General features: G+C 32.8%; 4 protein-coding genes across 6 annotated transcripts; 3 read left to right on the top strand and 1 right to left on the bottom strand.

Moving 5' to 3' along the window:
• Positions 1-35: 35 nt before the first annotated feature.
• Positions 36-4144, bottom strand: LOC8276005. Of its 2 annotated transcripts, none has more exons than XM_002517404.4 (4): positions 3474-4144; positions 1359-1979; positions 749-1034; positions 36-364 (listed from the first exon to the last, which is right to left on the bottom strand). In XM_002517404.4, exons 1-4 carry the CDS (start codon positions 4074-4076, stop codon positions 321-323), a joined length of 1554 nt encoding a protein of 517 aa, XP_002517450.2. In that variant the 5' UTR covers positions 4077-4144; the 3' UTR covers positions 36-320. The 2 variants fall into 2 exon arrangements, with proteins under 2 accessions (XP_002517450.2, XP_048230750.1); XM_048374793.1 differs by lacking the exon at positions 3474-4144 and adding an exon at positions 2427-2880.
• Positions 4145-6792: 2648 nt separating this feature from the next.
• On the top strand, positions 6793-7254 carry LOC8276004 (LOB domain-containing protein 22). The gene has a single exon (XM_002517403.4). It carries the CDS (start codon positions 6793-6795, stop codon positions 7252-7254), a length of 462 nt encoding a protein of 153 aa, XP_002517449.4.
• Positions 7255-8124: 870 nt separating this feature from the next.
• LOC8276003 (HIPL1 protein) lies at positions 8125-12380 on the top strand. 2 transcript variants are annotated; one of them, XM_048373634.1, is made up of 8 exons: positions 8125-8522; positions 8649-8806; positions 9155-9943; positions 10031-10247; positions 10836-11014; positions 11289-11530; positions 11878-11954; positions 12059-12169. In XM_048373634.1, exons 1-8 carry the CDS (start codon positions 8429-8431, stop codon positions 12061-12063), a joined length of 1761 nt encoding a protein of 586 aa, XP_048229591.1. In that variant the 5' UTR covers positions 8125-8428; the 3' UTR covers positions 12064-12169. The 2 variants fall into 2 exon arrangements, with proteins under 2 accessions (XP_048229591.1, XP_015573633.1); XM_015718147.3 differs by having other exon boundaries at positions 11878-12380.
• Positions 12381-12582: 202 nt separating this feature from the next.
• On the top strand, positions 12583-15225 carry LOC8276002 (pentatricopeptide repeat-containing protein At5g39980, chloroplastic). Its single transcript, XM_002517401.4, has one exon. The coding sequence runs from the start codon at positions 13102-13104 to the stop codon at positions 15064-15066; it is 1965 nt and encodes a 654-aa protein (XP_002517447.1). The 5' UTR covers positions 12583-13101; the 3' UTR covers positions 15067-15225.
• Positions 15226-16514: the final 1289 nt, after the last annotated feature.

Genomic DNA, 16514 nt, shown 5'->3' on the forward strand with positions numbered 1-16514 from the left:
TGTTAATCATTTCTAAACTTAAAATGACACAATACTTAGAGTGCTAAAATTAATTATTTCGAAAAACTTTAAAACCAAAGAAAACCTCAAAGTATTATTAACAATTACAAAAGGATTAAGAAAAACAGCCAACAAAGGAAGAAGGACCCGTATAACATTAAATAGCCCTCAAAAGAAATTCCACAAGATGACCCGTGGATAATCAAGATTATCTTGATTGAGCAATGATCCAATTTAAACTCTGCCAATCTCACCCCCTTCCCGGCCTCCAACTTGAGCAATATCCACACGTAATGTTGTGAATGACAATGCAAATTCAATTACGCTGCAGATGGACTCTCAAGTTGCCCAATATTTGATGATGCTGTTGAATTGCACAAGAGAAACATCTTAAATCAACATAAATCATGAACCATAAACCACCAAAAGAAGGAAATACACTAATCTGGATCAGCATGACAAAGAATTGGTGATGAAAGTTTAGAAATTTGCCCCTTTTATATAATTGGCGATCTTCCAAACTAATTGCCACAAATAAATGAAAGGAAAATTTTCTGTTATAGGAATCACTCAGATATCAACCTTTTTTACAGGATTCTATGTCAGAATCACTACAAGAAAATTCTTTTAGCAAGCCTGAAAAAATGCGATTGTATTGTTAATAGGGCAACAGCATTTAGCTACCCTATAGGATCATTAAATGAAGGGTGATGTACTCTGTGTCAGAGAGAGCATCAGGATTTCTAACCTTTCCCTGGTGAGGGAACCACAATAACATGCATATTTGCATTGTTTGGAGGAAGATGTAATCGAAGGGGATTAAGCTTCCCATTCAATGGATTTCGAGAACAAACAAGGATATCTTGCAGCCCTGTTTCTTCCTCCAATTTTTGCTTCAATTGCTCCACCACACTTCCTTTGAAAGTAAATGATTGCCTTTTGTTTTCATCAACTTCACCATTCTCGTTCGCCACATTATAATGAATCAACCTTCCTTCATTCTTTACTGGAACGCCCACCAATGGTTCGTCAATCTGCATTAAAATTCATCAAATAAGAAACCCAAATAGCGTCGGTGATCTGTTTGTATCTGAAATTGAGGTCAGAAGCTGATTTTTTGAAACATTCCTGCGTCTAGAAAGTCAAAGAAAACTTTTTGTTGCTATTCAACAAAGAAGTCATTTTGCAAGGAACGGAATCATGCGAGATCTACAGGATTTTGTACGAATACATTCAAGGCGAATAATTTATTCTAAATAATGCCAAAGAATATTACGAAATTTAGTTGCTTCTGATCAGCAGATTCACGACGGTGGTTTTAAATTAAAAATGCTCGCAAATACTTAGCCATTTTATACCTCAGTGCTTGAATTTTTAGGGAATTGAAGCGAAATTGCAGTAGGTGAACCAGGATCAGAAGGTGCCGCAGCCTCAATGTGGTTATTGTTGGTAGGCGGAGGTCGTTCGTAACGCACAATTTCCGCTCGTTGAGTTATGGCTTGCGGTGGCGGAGGAGGTTCTTGTACTCTTATCTCTACAAGATCAATAGCCCAAAGAATCCAATCTTGTGTTGAAGTTCTATGAGGAATATCATGTGTAATATGATTTCTCCAAGGTGGTAAGCCTGCATTTGCTCTTAAATATTGCCCATAAGGTGTCTTAAGTTTAATTTGGACCCCTTCTCTAATGGGTTCCCATTCGACAGATGAATCTAATCTTCTTGGCAATGTTTGCAGGACTTTCTTGCCTGTCATTCCTAACAGGAATGGCATGTTAGAAGCTGTCAGGTATTTGCCGTAACAACTCCTGAAGCGCAAACACTGGGATTTTTCGATAATTTCTACCGTCCATCTTGCATTCTTGGTTAAACCATTTCTATCTTGGGTAACAGTTTCTTCATCTTCATCAGCTATCAGGTATTTGTCATGGTGACTTCGAAGACGAACCACTTTGGCTTTTTGGAAAAGTTCCATTCCGTTCTGGATCAATATATCAAGATGGATGTATAATTAATGGTTTTTGGAAACAAGGTATATGTATATATAGCATGCAAATTTTTGTTAAGATCAATGAAGAAGCAGAAAGGGATTATGTGAAATGCTTCTGGCATTCTATTCCAAGGAAGCAACACAGCAACTTTTCTCTCTAATTTCATAAATTTCATTCATTTTGTACAGATGAGAAACTGAAAAACAGCTTCCCAGAAAAAGAAAATTACTGGTACTCTGATCAGGAGATTCTCCTAATCTTAGAAACTAATTCAGTAAACCAAACACCCACATTAAAATTTGTTTCTTTTTTAGTGTATATATGTAAAAATTTAATCCCGCAAGTTAAGCACCTAATGGCACTATTGCGGTTTTTATATTAGGCAAGAAACTAAAAAAGTAAATTGTTCTTAATACTATTGGTAAATGAGTAGCTACCTGTATTATCATTTCTTTCCGATGCATCTTCCCTGGTGATAATTATTCTTTGTACTTCTTTTTTTTCTTAAAAAAAAAAAAAAAATTATTTCCTTTGCATAAGCTTACTTAGTATGTTCAGTAGATTTTTAATTTGAGATTTCTTAAATACCAATCAGGAATTATTTAATCTAAAAAGCAAGTTAAATTAGACTTTGATACCATAGTCAAGTGCATATATCATATATGAGCAAATGAAACGGAAAATGATTTCAATGGGTAACCAATTATTTTGTACTTTTCCCATCAAAAGATAGAAATGTCAAAATTGGGAACCCAATTCATACTTTATTCGAAAACTGAATGAGGATTTTAAGAAAATTCATGGGGATAACACATGTTATTATAATAATATATATTATATAATTCAAAACTCAATGATCCTTTCAAAAATTGAGGAAGCGCCCATTGAAATAGGAACCTTTTCCTTTCGATGTTCACATATTCTTGTTTCTTGAATAATCCTTCTTTAGCTAAGGAAAAAAGAAAGAGGGAAAATCTTCAGTGTCAACTTAAGTATTTCTCAAGACATTTATATATTGTATGGGTAAGTGTTATCATTATCGCTGGGAAATTCTTTAAATTTTAATGGGTTGGTCAATTATAATGGCTGGTTATTTTGTAATTGGCATTTCATATAAATATATAATTGAAGAATTTTTGTAGCCAATATAAGGTTCATAAACAGTTAAGTTGACATCAATAGATTTAATAGATAAATATCTCAAAAAAAAAAAAAAAAACAGTTGAAAAGAGAAAATGTTGGTTAGATGGGAGATATTGAGGTACGAAAACCTTGACTATAATTTATCATATTAAATTAAAGATTGGTGGTTCAATTTTGTTGGCTTGATTTGAATAAGGTATTTCACAGTTGTATATTTCCATCAATAGTTTCAATCAAAACGGAATACTGAACTGTTTTGAGTTTTTAATTAAAAGGGAAAATGACATAATTTTCCAAACTAAAGAATAGAAAAGGAAATATAGAAAAAAGAATTTACATACCTCTGTTACTAATTTGGATCTATCACTAGATACAGGATTCACCATTGAAGAATGAATCTCCAAACATGATTCTGAACCAGAAAAATCTGATGAAAACGAGGAAGAGAAGCTCGACCCAAGAGATACATTACCAGGGATTGAATCAAATTCTAGTATGTCCACCATTTCAACTTTCCAAAGAATCCAATCTTGCGTAGAAGTTCTATAGGGAATGTCATGTCTGACCGAGTACCTCCATGGCGGCGCGCCACTGTTGGCACGTAGAAACTTGCCGCATCTTGTTCTTAACTTCACATGAAACCCTTCTGTTCTGGGCTCCCAATCGATGGAGCTATCCTTATGTGATACTGGCATGGTTTGCAATACTTTTTTACCTGAAACGCTCAGTAGGAATTCCTCATCTGAGGCTGTTAGGTACTTGCCGCTGAAACTTTTTAGTCGGACGTGGTGGGAGTCGCCTTGGATGAACTCGACGGTCCAACGTGCCCTGTGAGAGCATCCGTCATGGCTCTGTCGAACTGTTTCTTCATCATCGTCTGCTATCAGGAACTTGTCATGGTAGCTCTTCAGTCTTACTACTCTGGCTTTGTTAAAGAACTCCATGACTAGTGAAGAAAAGTCTTAGCTTGAGAATGGAGAGAAATTAAAGAAGATAAAGATGATGAAGTGATGCTGGAGAAAGGCTCTTTATAGTATGAAATATAATTATGGGTGAAAAGTACGTAATCTTGGTAAATTTTCAAGACCAATAAATTATAGAAAAGGTAATTTCCAACATTATTTTAAAAAACAAAAAGAATAGTATTAGCACCCAAGATATATTATCACTTAATCAAAATTAGCAGAAAACAAAATCCAATAGAAAATGATTTGACTTGACCAAGTTGATATCAAACTTCGACCCGTTTGGCTTTTTATTTTTTTATTTTTTTATATAAAAAATAAGCTGACAAAGGTATGAATAGTTTAGTACTTCAAGGAAATCATGACAATTTTCTTAAAAAATAAAATTATGAGACAATATAATTTGTTTTAGTAGAATGTATATTTAAATATTTAAATTTTGATCTTTTAGGTATTTTAATATTTTAATTTTTAATTTATATATATATATATATATTAATTTTTAAAATTTTAAATTTTTTGATACGTATATTTAATTTTTGACATATCAATTTTTTATTTTGATATGTGTACTACTTTGACATTATTAAATTTAAATTTATGTGTAATTTTATAATTTTTTATTAATTTATTAATTAATAAATTTTATTTCTAATTAAACACCAACTCTAATATTAAGAGATAAAATATTAATTATATTTTAATATTATATTAGCTAATAAATAATTTTCTATCGGATAATAATAATAATTCTATCTTAGAAAATAGTAGCATTAATTTTATTTTAAAAAGTAGCATATTAATTATATTTTAATATTATATTGACTAATAAATTATTTTTATAATTAAATAATAATTTTAATATAAAAATAACATCTCAAATTATATTTTAATATTATATTTAATAATAAAATAGATTTTTAATTCTAAAAATAGAAATATCAATTATATTGATATGTTAATATATATAATATCAAAATTAATTAATAAATAATTTTTATATTGCTGTATTAATAAAATATTAAAATTTTAAAGAAATTAAAAATACTTAATTTATTATTATTTTTTAAAATTTATAAAATAATATTAAATATTGAAATTTTTATTAAATTGTATTTATTGATTTGATTTTATAATTAAAATAATAATAATTAGTTTAATTTGAATTTATAAAAATATTTATTTTCTAGATTTTTTAAAAGAATTATGATGCAATATAAATTTTTTTATTAATTTACAGTGTATAAAATTGTTATGGTGTTTTTAAGATTACCAGGTCAATATAAAATCGAACGGATTGATTACTAGGAAATGAATGGCGTTGAAGACACGGCTTCAATTTGTACTTTTTCTTCTTTTTTTTTTTTCTCTTTTCAGATGTAAAACTAACTTATATATATGTTTGACTGTTTCCAACCTTAAACTTTTATTATTTTTTAATAAATTAACATGTGATTTATTTAATTAGTAAAATTAAGTAAATTGATATATCAGTGTTAACGTGACAATTTTTATATTTACATGATATCTTGTTAACTTTTATTATATAAAGAAAGTAATATACTAAAAAGATTATATATTTAAAATTAAAAATTGGTCAATCCACAATTAATTTTTCTTGTCCTTTTCAGTAAGCATTCAAAATTTAGGGTTTATAAGATAATTAAGCAATTGTACTCTTGTTTGTTAAAGAAAAATGTTGCCTTGTGACAGAATTTGGTGATGTTTAATGGTCCGACAAGGTTGTATTCATACTTTAACAAGTTATGATGAGGTTTAGACTATGTTAAGGATTAGGAATGGAAACAATAATTCGTTCTACTTTCAAATTCAGTTACTACTATCTACATATTATTCAATTTCAAATTTATTTATATTATTTATTATAAAATATTATTTTTTAAATATTTAACCTAGTATTAGATACTTTACCCACTAAAAATCTATTTATGTAAATGAATTAGGTGGGCACTTCCCTTCACAAACTCATTCATAACAAAAACTCTTAATGTAATACAAGTATTAATGAAATAAAAAAATATAAATTAAATCAATAAAACAACCTATAATATTAAACTGAGTAAATAAAAAAAATATAAAATATAAATTTAAATAATTGTTAATATTAAACAAGTATTTACGATCTCTGAATGCAAAATTCGAATTCTATATAAATTTATTGTAAATATTAAAATTAAATTTAAAGTCGTTTGAATTTGATTTTATATTATTTAAACCCGTCCTTATATTATATAATATCGTATCTCAAAGAAAAGTTGATCCATTGCTATTCCTAGTATGGATGAGTTGAATTGTTGGGCAATTGGGAAAGATGGAATCGCTAGTTATTTTGTTAGGCAGAAATATATTTTTGTCAGGAAAAGGGGAAGGAAAGGAATGGGAAAAATTCACCTCCACTCTTTTTTTTTTTTTTTTTTTTAAAAAGAAAGAGAATTGTTAAGATAACTGTTAGAGACTTCTGATTGTGGTAGGGTTTGACACTTGTTTGTTCACTTTCATGTCAAGTAAACAAAATCAAATATATATGATAAAAAAGAAAGGATAAATTCCCATTTTCAAACTGAACCCGAAACTTATCATGTATATAACAAAGCCCTATATGAGTTTTGCTATTTTATTGTTTAATTAGCCAACTCTCTGGCCTTTTGTCATGTCTATTTACTTGCGTGTGCTCATGGCAGGCAAAGGACGAAGCACAAGCCAGCAAGCCTGTGCAGCTTGCAAGTACCGCAGAAGAAAATGTGCTGAAGCATGTGCTTTAGCTCCGTATTTTCCAGCCGATCAAGAGGAAACGTTTCGAAACGCGCAACGGTTGTTCGGTGTTTGCAGGATTCAGAAGATGCTACGGCAAGCGGATAAAGATAAGAGAGAAGATGTTATGGTATCCATAAAATATGAGTCCAACATGCGCGCTGAATACCCTGTTCATGGCTGCCGCGGCGTAGTATGCCATCTCCAGTCCCAAATTCAACAGGTTATGCAAGAACTTACCCTTGTGAACAAGCAACTTGCCCTTTGCAAGGACCATTCTGATGGGCTTCTCACTAATGGAAATGGCGATAACAGTGTAGACAATGCAAGGCTCAGCAACAATGACATTGTTGGCAGTAAATGTATATACGGTGAAATTAATTAATTCTATTCAACACCAGATAGAAGAACCTTTTGATGAATTTGATTAATTAGGCCCCTGTAAATCAAGGATGTTCATTTATTTATTTATTTATTTATCTATAATGTTGAAGGTGACTTGTTATATTTTATACTCTCTAAACTTATAATTAAGAGTTTACTAAAACATTCATTTTAAATTTATGAAGTAAGTAGTTATATAATAAAAATATTAAAATATTATACTAATATCTCCTCTCATGTGCCGCAAAAGATATAAGGGCTTACAACATCAAGTCACCCTTTTACCATCAACAAATTGTTTTTAATAATGAAAACTTATTCCTATAAACAATATAATGAGAAGTTATTATATAATAATCTCAACAATTTGTGAGACAATATAATAGCTCAACAATTTTGATATATATCAATTTGGAACTTTACCATATTATCATTATAAAAACATAATTATGTTAAATTACAAATAATTTAGGGACGATACTTGTAAAAATGACGTACAACCAATAGTCATCATGATAATTACGTGTCTAAAAGTCTTAAAGGGAGAGAAAAATAATAAAAATTGGTCCATTTTACAATCATATATTTTTGAAATAATTTAAAAGAGGCCAAACTAAAATTTTCATTCTATTTTCATAATAATAATAATAATATTTATATTATAAAGCCTCAATTTCTAAAAAAGATTTATCACTTTAATCTATGAAGCTGATACATGAGAGACACAAATTATTACCCTTTTTTCTAAAGGTTATTGTACTTTTATTATCTGACAAAACCCAACTTTTGTAGCTGTTTGTTATTACATGCATAACTGTTCTTATATATATCAACATATATAGACATGGCTTTCTGATTTTTGGAATTGAAAAAGTCAAGTGTGTCCCAGTAACAGACAAGTATCTTGGTTTGATAATATGTTTATTACTATTACTTGGTTGAAGTGATATTATTCTTTTGATAGATAATGTGTTCTAGGCAATATTTTATTAAGTTCTTGGCAGTTGAAAGAATTGGATAATGTCTAAGTCATGCTTTTTTAATCTACTTTTTTTAATAGGGTTTATTAGTTTCCTGAGTAACTATAGATTTTCAACTCTTTATTGTTGAAAATCTTAAGGCTGGTGTCTGTTTGATGGTGTTGCGTTTTCTTGCATTGTCATTGAGTTGGAGAGATGCGTGGGGTTCTTGCCATCATCATCTTCTTCCTTTGTAACTTGCTGGTGGTCACTGATTATGGTTATTCACATCCACTGTGTACTAATTTAAGTGGGTTTTTTTTTTCTTTTCCTTTGGTTATTTAATCCATTCAGTTCCTTTCACTTTTGATTCCCATGGTTTTGTTTGTTTTTGACTGCATTTTTTTATTATTTGTAATTGTATTTGTTGGAATAGGGGCACCCTTTGTCCCAGAAACCTCTCTGTCTTTCTGCCAATACAATGGAAGTGTTTGTTGTAACTCCACTGAAGATCGGGAGTTGAAGAAGCAATTTAAAGCATTGAACGTCTCTTCTCCTGGTTGTGCTTCTCTTCTAAAATCAATACTCTGCTCGGTAAGTGTTTCTATAGAACAGTTATTTCTGTTTCTTTATCAGAATTGATGTTTCAAGTCATCTTGAGCTAATTCATTGATCAATTGAATGAATTATGTTTGATGTTGTTTTTCTCTTTAATCCATTTTGAATTGCAATATTTAATTATATTTAAGGACATCTCATCGTTCCTTGATCTATCCTCCGATAGTATAGATTGTTGGCATGAAGGCTCAATATAGCTGGAATTTGGTCTACAGGCCAAATGCAAAACAAACATGTAAATGGTTTCCCTGCTTAGGCAATTGGGCACTGATTTCAGAACATTATTTAACCAAGTTATATGCATTGAATTATTGTATTTGGCAGAGATGCGACCCTTTTTCAGCAGATTTATATAGAATTGAATCTGTACCTCGTGTAGTTCCCGTTCTTTGCAATTCCACACTTTCAGCAAACTCAACCCAGTCACAATTTGCTGCCGGTGATTTTTGCTCAAAAGTCTGGGACGGGTGCCACAATGTCACAGTATCAAATTCTCCATTTCCGTCTCCAGGAAAAGGTGGAACAGTGACTAATTCTTCTTCCAAGCTCACTGATTTATGGCAGTCCAAGAATGCTTTCTGCAATGAATTTGGAGGAATGTTAGCTGATGGTTCAGTATGTTTTGATGGCAAACCAGTTTCGCTGAACAGTTCCGAAAGCCCAAGTCCTCCAAGTGGCATTTGCCTTGAAAAAATTGGAAACGGTTCCTACCTTAATATGGTAGCTCATCCTGATGGTTCAAATAGAGCCTTCTTGGCAAACCAACAGGGTAAGATTTGGTTGGCAACTATTCCAACAGAGGGTTCTGGAGAACAATTAACACTTGATGAATCAAATCCTTTTCTTGATTTAACTGATGAAGTATATTCTGATTCCGAGTTTGGGATGATGGGAATAGCATTTCATCCAAATTTTCAACAAAATAGTCTCTTCTATGTTTCTTTTAACTGTGATAAGGTTAGATGGCCTCAATGTTCAGGAAGATGTTCCTGTAATTCTGATGTGGGATGTGATCCTTCAAAACTGACTCCGGATAATGGAGCACAGCCATGCCGGTATCACAGTGTCATAGCAGAGTTCACTGCTAATGGTGCCTTGTCACAACCTTCCTTGGTAAAACTCTGAACAATTTGATAGCTTTATATTTTTAACAATCATTTATCAGTATTATGATCCGTTCTATCTTGACTTCAATTGCAGGTAATAAATGCCCACCCTGCTGAAGTTAGAAGAATATTTACCATGGGTCTTCCATTTACATCCCATCATGGTGGTCAAATAATCTTTGGACCTGAAGATGGGTATTTATATTTTATGATGGGAGATGGAGGAAGTAGAGGTGATCCTTACAACTTTTCACAAAACAAGAAATCCTTGCTTGGAAAGATTATGAGGCTAGACATAGATAACACACCCAGTAAGTATTTTGACACATACGCTTTTCGTTTGGGATTCTGTCCATCTCATGGACTTTTTCAGTTGCATATTCTTTTGGCCTTTCTGAATTACTATTTTACATTATATATTGTTTGGTTTGTGTATGTAAAGATCCACTTTCGACTATTCTTGAAGATGTGCCTTTTGCAACTGCAATGAGCAAAAAGTATTTTGCACTAGACAAGAGCCAAGTTGCCTTCTTTCAGCATGTCAAAGTGATGACCTACTGTTTATTATGATATTATCCTTAGGTCTTTGGTGAAAGAGTATAGATTACTCTCATCTGTCAGAAGGATTTTCAACCATAAGAGTTGTGAATAGAGAGTTAATTGGGCTTCATAGAATAGAATGCTTCTGTAGATCTTTCGCTGGTGACACAAGGTGTACGTTTCGAAAGCAGAATGAGAAAGAAATGTACCTGTTTAATTGAGTTCTGGATAGAAGTCCTCTTTCCTGAGTACTTTTGAAGTAGTTTAAACTTACAAGCCAGTAGTTTACATTTCCTTTTGGCGAATTAATTGAATTTTACATCATTTTTCTCAAAATTCACATTTTTGCAATTTTTCAGGTGCACAAACAATAATTGACTTGGGTTTGTGGGGTAACTATTCTGTTCCCGGTGATAATCCATACATTGAAGATAAGGATTTGCAACCTGAAATTTGGGCCTTAGGGTTCAGAAATCCCTGGAGATGTAGTTTTGATGCAGAAAGGCCTTCCTATTTTCTATGTGCAGATGTTGGGCAGGTAATCAGCAGCTTTTCTCACATACCATTGATCTGTCATAAGACTCTTTGCCACATACATTTTTGGCGTAGCTATAAATTGGATTCAAGTTTGTTAATTCCCACAAATGATTGCTTCAACATACTCTGTGATCTTTGTATCAAACATGTGCGTCTATCTTTCCATATTATTATCATTTGTTTTGCCCGTAACAATGGGCATTCTTCGTACGCCAAAACTTTCGACCTTGTCATCTTTCTCCATGGTTTCTGATATATGGGCAATGGTCTTGCAGGAACAATATGAAGAAGTGGACATTATCACTAAGGGTGGAAACTATGGCTGGCGAGTTTATGAGGGCCCCTTTCTTTACAATCCTCCAAGTTCTCCAGGAGGAAATACATCAGCTAGCTCCATAAACCCAATTTTCCCTGTAATGGGATACAATCACTCTGATGTAAACAAGGTCGAAGGATTTGCTGCAATCACAGGTGGCTATTTCTATCGGTCAATGACAGATCCATGCATGAATGGAAGGTGAGAAAGCTTGATTCTCATTATTCTGATGCCTAATAGGATTTTACAAAATATCTAACATGTTCTTTCAACTAAAACATGGATTAGAAAGTTCTAACTAGCTAGCTAAGCCCTTTCTCATTGAATCAACAGAAACCAAAGAAGTGATAGTTTCAAATTATACTACTTTGTGTAATGACTATCACTAGCATTCCACTTGCATATGACCATATCTTCCTTATAAAACTTGTACATGATCAATATCCACGGAATATATAGAATATTAATGAACTCATTTTATAAACAACTCAACACTGGGGGAATGACTTGTGTTGATGACAATTATAACTATAATCCTCCTTTTTCAGATACCTGTACGCAGATTTATATGCTGGGGCAATATGGGCAGCCACAGAAAGCCCTCGAAATAGTGGAAACTTCACTAGTACGTCACTTTCTGTGACTTGTGCTCACGATTCTCCTATCCCATGTACAACTGAAGAAGAGAGTTCTCTCCCTGCAATGGGGTTCATATTCTCTTTTGGTCAGGATAACAGGAAAGACGTTTTCATCTTAGCCAGCAGTGGTGTGTATAGAGTTGCTCGACCAAGTCGGTGCAACTACTTCTGCTCAAAGGAAAATGTCACAGCTACTCGTCCGAGTCCAGGTCCCTCTGCTCCTTCCCCTTCACCCTCTGCTGGGGAACAGCTGAGCCATTCATCAATGCAGTTACTACAACTCTTATCCTTTTCATTATTGCTTTTTTGGAACTTTGCTCGACTCCAATAACTAAACACCACCATCCAGTGGGAAGATAAAATTGGAACGCAAGAATGATTCCTTTATAAATAAATTGTTGTAGACTTGATCATGCATCTTCCAATGAATAAATAGTCATCATATTCATCCATAACTATGAAAATTTGGAAATGCCCATGTTTATACCTTCAAGCCAATTCCTTTTGCATAAAATTTGTAATTTTTTTTCCTGTGGAGTATATCCATGTTCCATTTTTAAGATTACTAGAAAAGAGAAAGGAAAACTTTGTAAATGTAGATTGTATTTGTTGCAGAATTCGACAGCATCTAAACAACATTAAAAGAATGAGATCTTTTAGTTCAAACTAGAAAAAGGAAGAAATTCTATGCACTAACAAAATTTAGCCAAAGAAATTAGTTTCCTTTATAATTCAAAAAGAAAAAGCCATAAAATCACATTGTGAAATATGTAACAGCCAACTTGCCTAGGCCATGATTCAAGGAACCATAAGATGCATATTGGCGAGAAATTCCACTCTCTCTCTCTGTACTGTATGGACATTATAGCTGTTAGTAAGCATGTAATAGCGCAGTGTCTCCTATTGTTTTTGAGTTGGAAAGATTTAAGAAAACGGGTGATTAACTGTCATGTTTATAGTTTCAACGGTAAGAAATGACCCGCCACCATTTGTTATACGCCGACGCTGACGTGGCAATAGCGAAACTAAACTGTTTTGTCTGACAAAAAAAAGAAAAAAAGAAAAACAAAAGTATCGCTGAAAAATCTTCCACTGGTTCCAGAACAGGACCATCCATCACTCGCTAAAAATCCAATGTCTTCGCTCTCATCATTTCCTTCTCCAATGCAAGTCTTAGACCCCATATTTTCTCTTCCACTGTTACCCTTACCCAAATCCCGTATCTACACCTTCTCAAGACCCATTACTACTCGCTTTCTCCTCCTCTCTTCTTCAGCAACCAAAAGAGACATGTGGACAAGAACCCAGAAAACAACGCCTTCTTATTTAGACCATAGTGTGGACATGAAACAGCTATTAATTTCAATTTCCCAAACCCAAAATGAAGTAGAATTGTATTCTTTACTTTCGCCTTATAAAGAGAGACAACTCTCAATTCGTTTCATGGTTTCGCTTATCTCGCAAGAAGCCGATTGGCAAAGATCCTTAGCTCTCCTTGATTGGATTAATGAGGTTGCTAGATATTCACCTTCTGTGTTTGCTTACAATGTTGTTCTGCGTAATGTGCTTCGAGCCAAGAAGTGGGACCTTGCACATGGCCTGTTTGATGAAATGCGTCAAAGAGCGCTTTCTCCGGATAGATATACTTATTCTACCCTTATTACTTCTTTTGGTAAAGCGGGTATGTTTGATGAGTCCCTTTTTTGGTTACAGCAAATGGAGCAAGATCGTGTCTCTGGTGATCTTGTTTTGTATAGTAACTTGATTGAGCTTTCGCGGAAGTTGTGTGATTATTCTAAGGCTATTTCTATATTTATGAGGCTTAAAAGAAGTGGGATTACGCCAGACTTAGTTGCTTATAATTCTATGATTAATGTGTTTGGTAAAGCAAGGTTGTTTAGAGAGGCGAGAATGTTAGTTCATGAGATGAGAGAGGTCGGAGTTTTGCCTGATACTGTTAGTTATTCAACGCTGTTGAGTGTGTATGTTGAGAATGAGAAGTTTGTTGAGGCCTTATCTGTTTTTGCGGAAATGAATGAAGCAAATTGCTCGCTTGATTTAATGACATGTAATATTATGATTGATGTTTATGGACAGCTTGACATGGTTAAGGAAGCTGATAGGTTGTTTTGGAGTATGAGGAAGATGGGGATTGAGCCGAATGTTGTTAGTTATAATACCCTTTTGAAGGTCTATGGTGAAGCTGAACTTTTTGGGGAAGCTATTCATTTATTTCGGTTGATGCAGAGGAAAGAGATTGAGCAGAATGTTGTCACATATAATACCATGATCAAGATTTATGGGAAATCACTTGAGCATGAAAAGGCCACAAATCTCGTGCAAGAGATGCAGAAAAGAGGAATCGAACCAAATGCCATTACGTACTCAACAATAATTTCTATTTGGGGTAAGGCAGGGAAATTGGATAGGGCAGCAATGTTGTTTCAAAAGCTGAGGAGTTCAGGGGTTGAGATTGATCAGGTTCTCTATCAAACAATGATTGTAGCTTACGAGAGGGCAGGTCTTGTTGCTCATGCCAAGCGTCTGCTTCATGATCTTAAATGCCCAGATATAATTCCTAGGGACACTGCCATTAAAATTCTTGCCAGAGCTGGTAGGATAGAAGAGGCCACATGGGTTTTTCGTCAGGCTTTTGATGCTGGGGAGGTGAAGGATATATCCGTCTTTAGATGCATGATTGAGCTATTCTCAAGAAACAAAAGGCCTGCAAATGTTGTTGAGGTTTTTGAGAAGATGAGAGGAGCTGGATATTTCCCTGATTCTGATGTTATTGCTCTTGTGTTGAATGCTTATGGGAAGTTGAGGGAATTTGAGAAGGCAGATGCTGTATATAGAGAAATGCAGGAAGAGGAGTGTGTTTTTCCAGATGAAGTTCACTTTCAGATGCTGAGCCTCTATGGTGCAAGAAAAGATTTTATCATGGTAGAATCCCTGTTTGAGAAGCTGGATTCTGATCCTAACATTAACAAAAAGGAGTTGCATCTTGTTGTTGCCAGCATATATGAAAGGCAAAATAGATTGAATGATGCATCACGAATCATGAACAGAATGAGTAAAGAAGGGATGTTGAGATTATGAATATTTTTGAAGTTTAAATCTTCCTTGTCTTTGTAAATTCTGCCAACTGTTGTAGATTACGCTTTGGTATTCTGGCTAATTTGTATATATCCTATTTGAAGATCAAATTTTTGTACCTCTCTGAAAAATGAAGATTCTAATGACCTTCAACCATTTCCAGCTGACTTGTAAAACTTGAACTATAGGAAACTAATCCCTTCCTTGATTCAACTGATGAATTATATTCTGATTTTGGAATAATGGAATAGCTTTCATCGAAATTTGCAATAACGTGGCCATTTCTTCGTTTCTTCCAACTATGCTGAGGTTAAATGACGACAATGTTCAGGAAGATGTTCAAGTAAATTTGATGTGGGATGTAATCCTTTAAAACTAGCTCCTCGTAATAGAGTTCAGCCATGCAGAATCACAGGGTCATTACAGAGTAGACTGCTAAGGTACCACTTCACAACCTTCCTCTAGTAAAACTCTGATCGGTCACGTTTTACAATTAGTGATCAAATTCATTTTGACTGATTGACTGCTCATTCCTGTTGAAGTCAATCTCCTTAGTACCATGGATGTCCATTTTTCTGAAAAAGAAAAACAATATAACTGTGGATTGTAATTGCTACAAATTTCCACTCTAACAGCAACTATACAACTCCATTCTGACTAGAGTTTTATTAGTTATACATCCAAAAAAGGGTGAATTTACCGTGAATTTATATTTAAAGATTAATTACATCAAATTTAAACTTTTTTAGCAAATAATTCTATGAATTTATGTCCAAATATCAAATATATCTAATTTAATTTCTTTTTCAGCAAATAACCTCTTGAACTTGTATGCAAAGGTTATATACATCTAATTTAAAAATAATATTTATTTATTAATTTACTGATGTAATATTTAGTGACGCGCTGTACAAAAACTTATTTGATAAAATTTAAAATTTAGATTTAATTGATTCAAAAATAACGAGTTATAGACCAATTTGAGTTATTTAATCCTTAGAAAGTTAAAATTTGGCTTATTTAATACTTTTTATTTTTGAATCAATTAAATTCAAATTTTAATATTTTTTTAAATATGCTCTTGTATAATCACTAGATATTGTATCAGTAAAATAATGAAATAAATATATTTTTTTTAATTTTTATATTTTAATTAAAATCCAAAAATCTAATATTATTTTTATTTAAATTTTTTTTAAAGTTTGGTGTATGTGGCCCTTGGACAAAAATTCAAGAGGCTATTTGCTAGAAAAGTTTAGGTCTTTTGATATAAATTCAGGAAGCTAATTGCTAAAAAAATTTAAATTACATATATTTGATCATTGGATATAAGTTCTGGGAGTCAAATTGAGATTATACATCTCTTCTTCAATTTATCCAAAATAATTGCCATCTTCAACTACTCGTAAGTAATACCCTCTTATCTAACAACATATCACAGCTAACATCCT

The sequence above is a fragment of the Ricinus communis genome, chromosome 5 (assembly GCF_019578655.1).
Source record: "Ricinus communis isolate WT05 ecotype wild-type chromosome 5, ASM1957865v1, whole genome shotgun sequence".
Taxonomy (NCBI): Eukaryota; Viridiplantae; Streptophyta; class Magnoliopsida; order Malpighiales; family Euphorbiaceae; genus Ricinus; species Ricinus communis.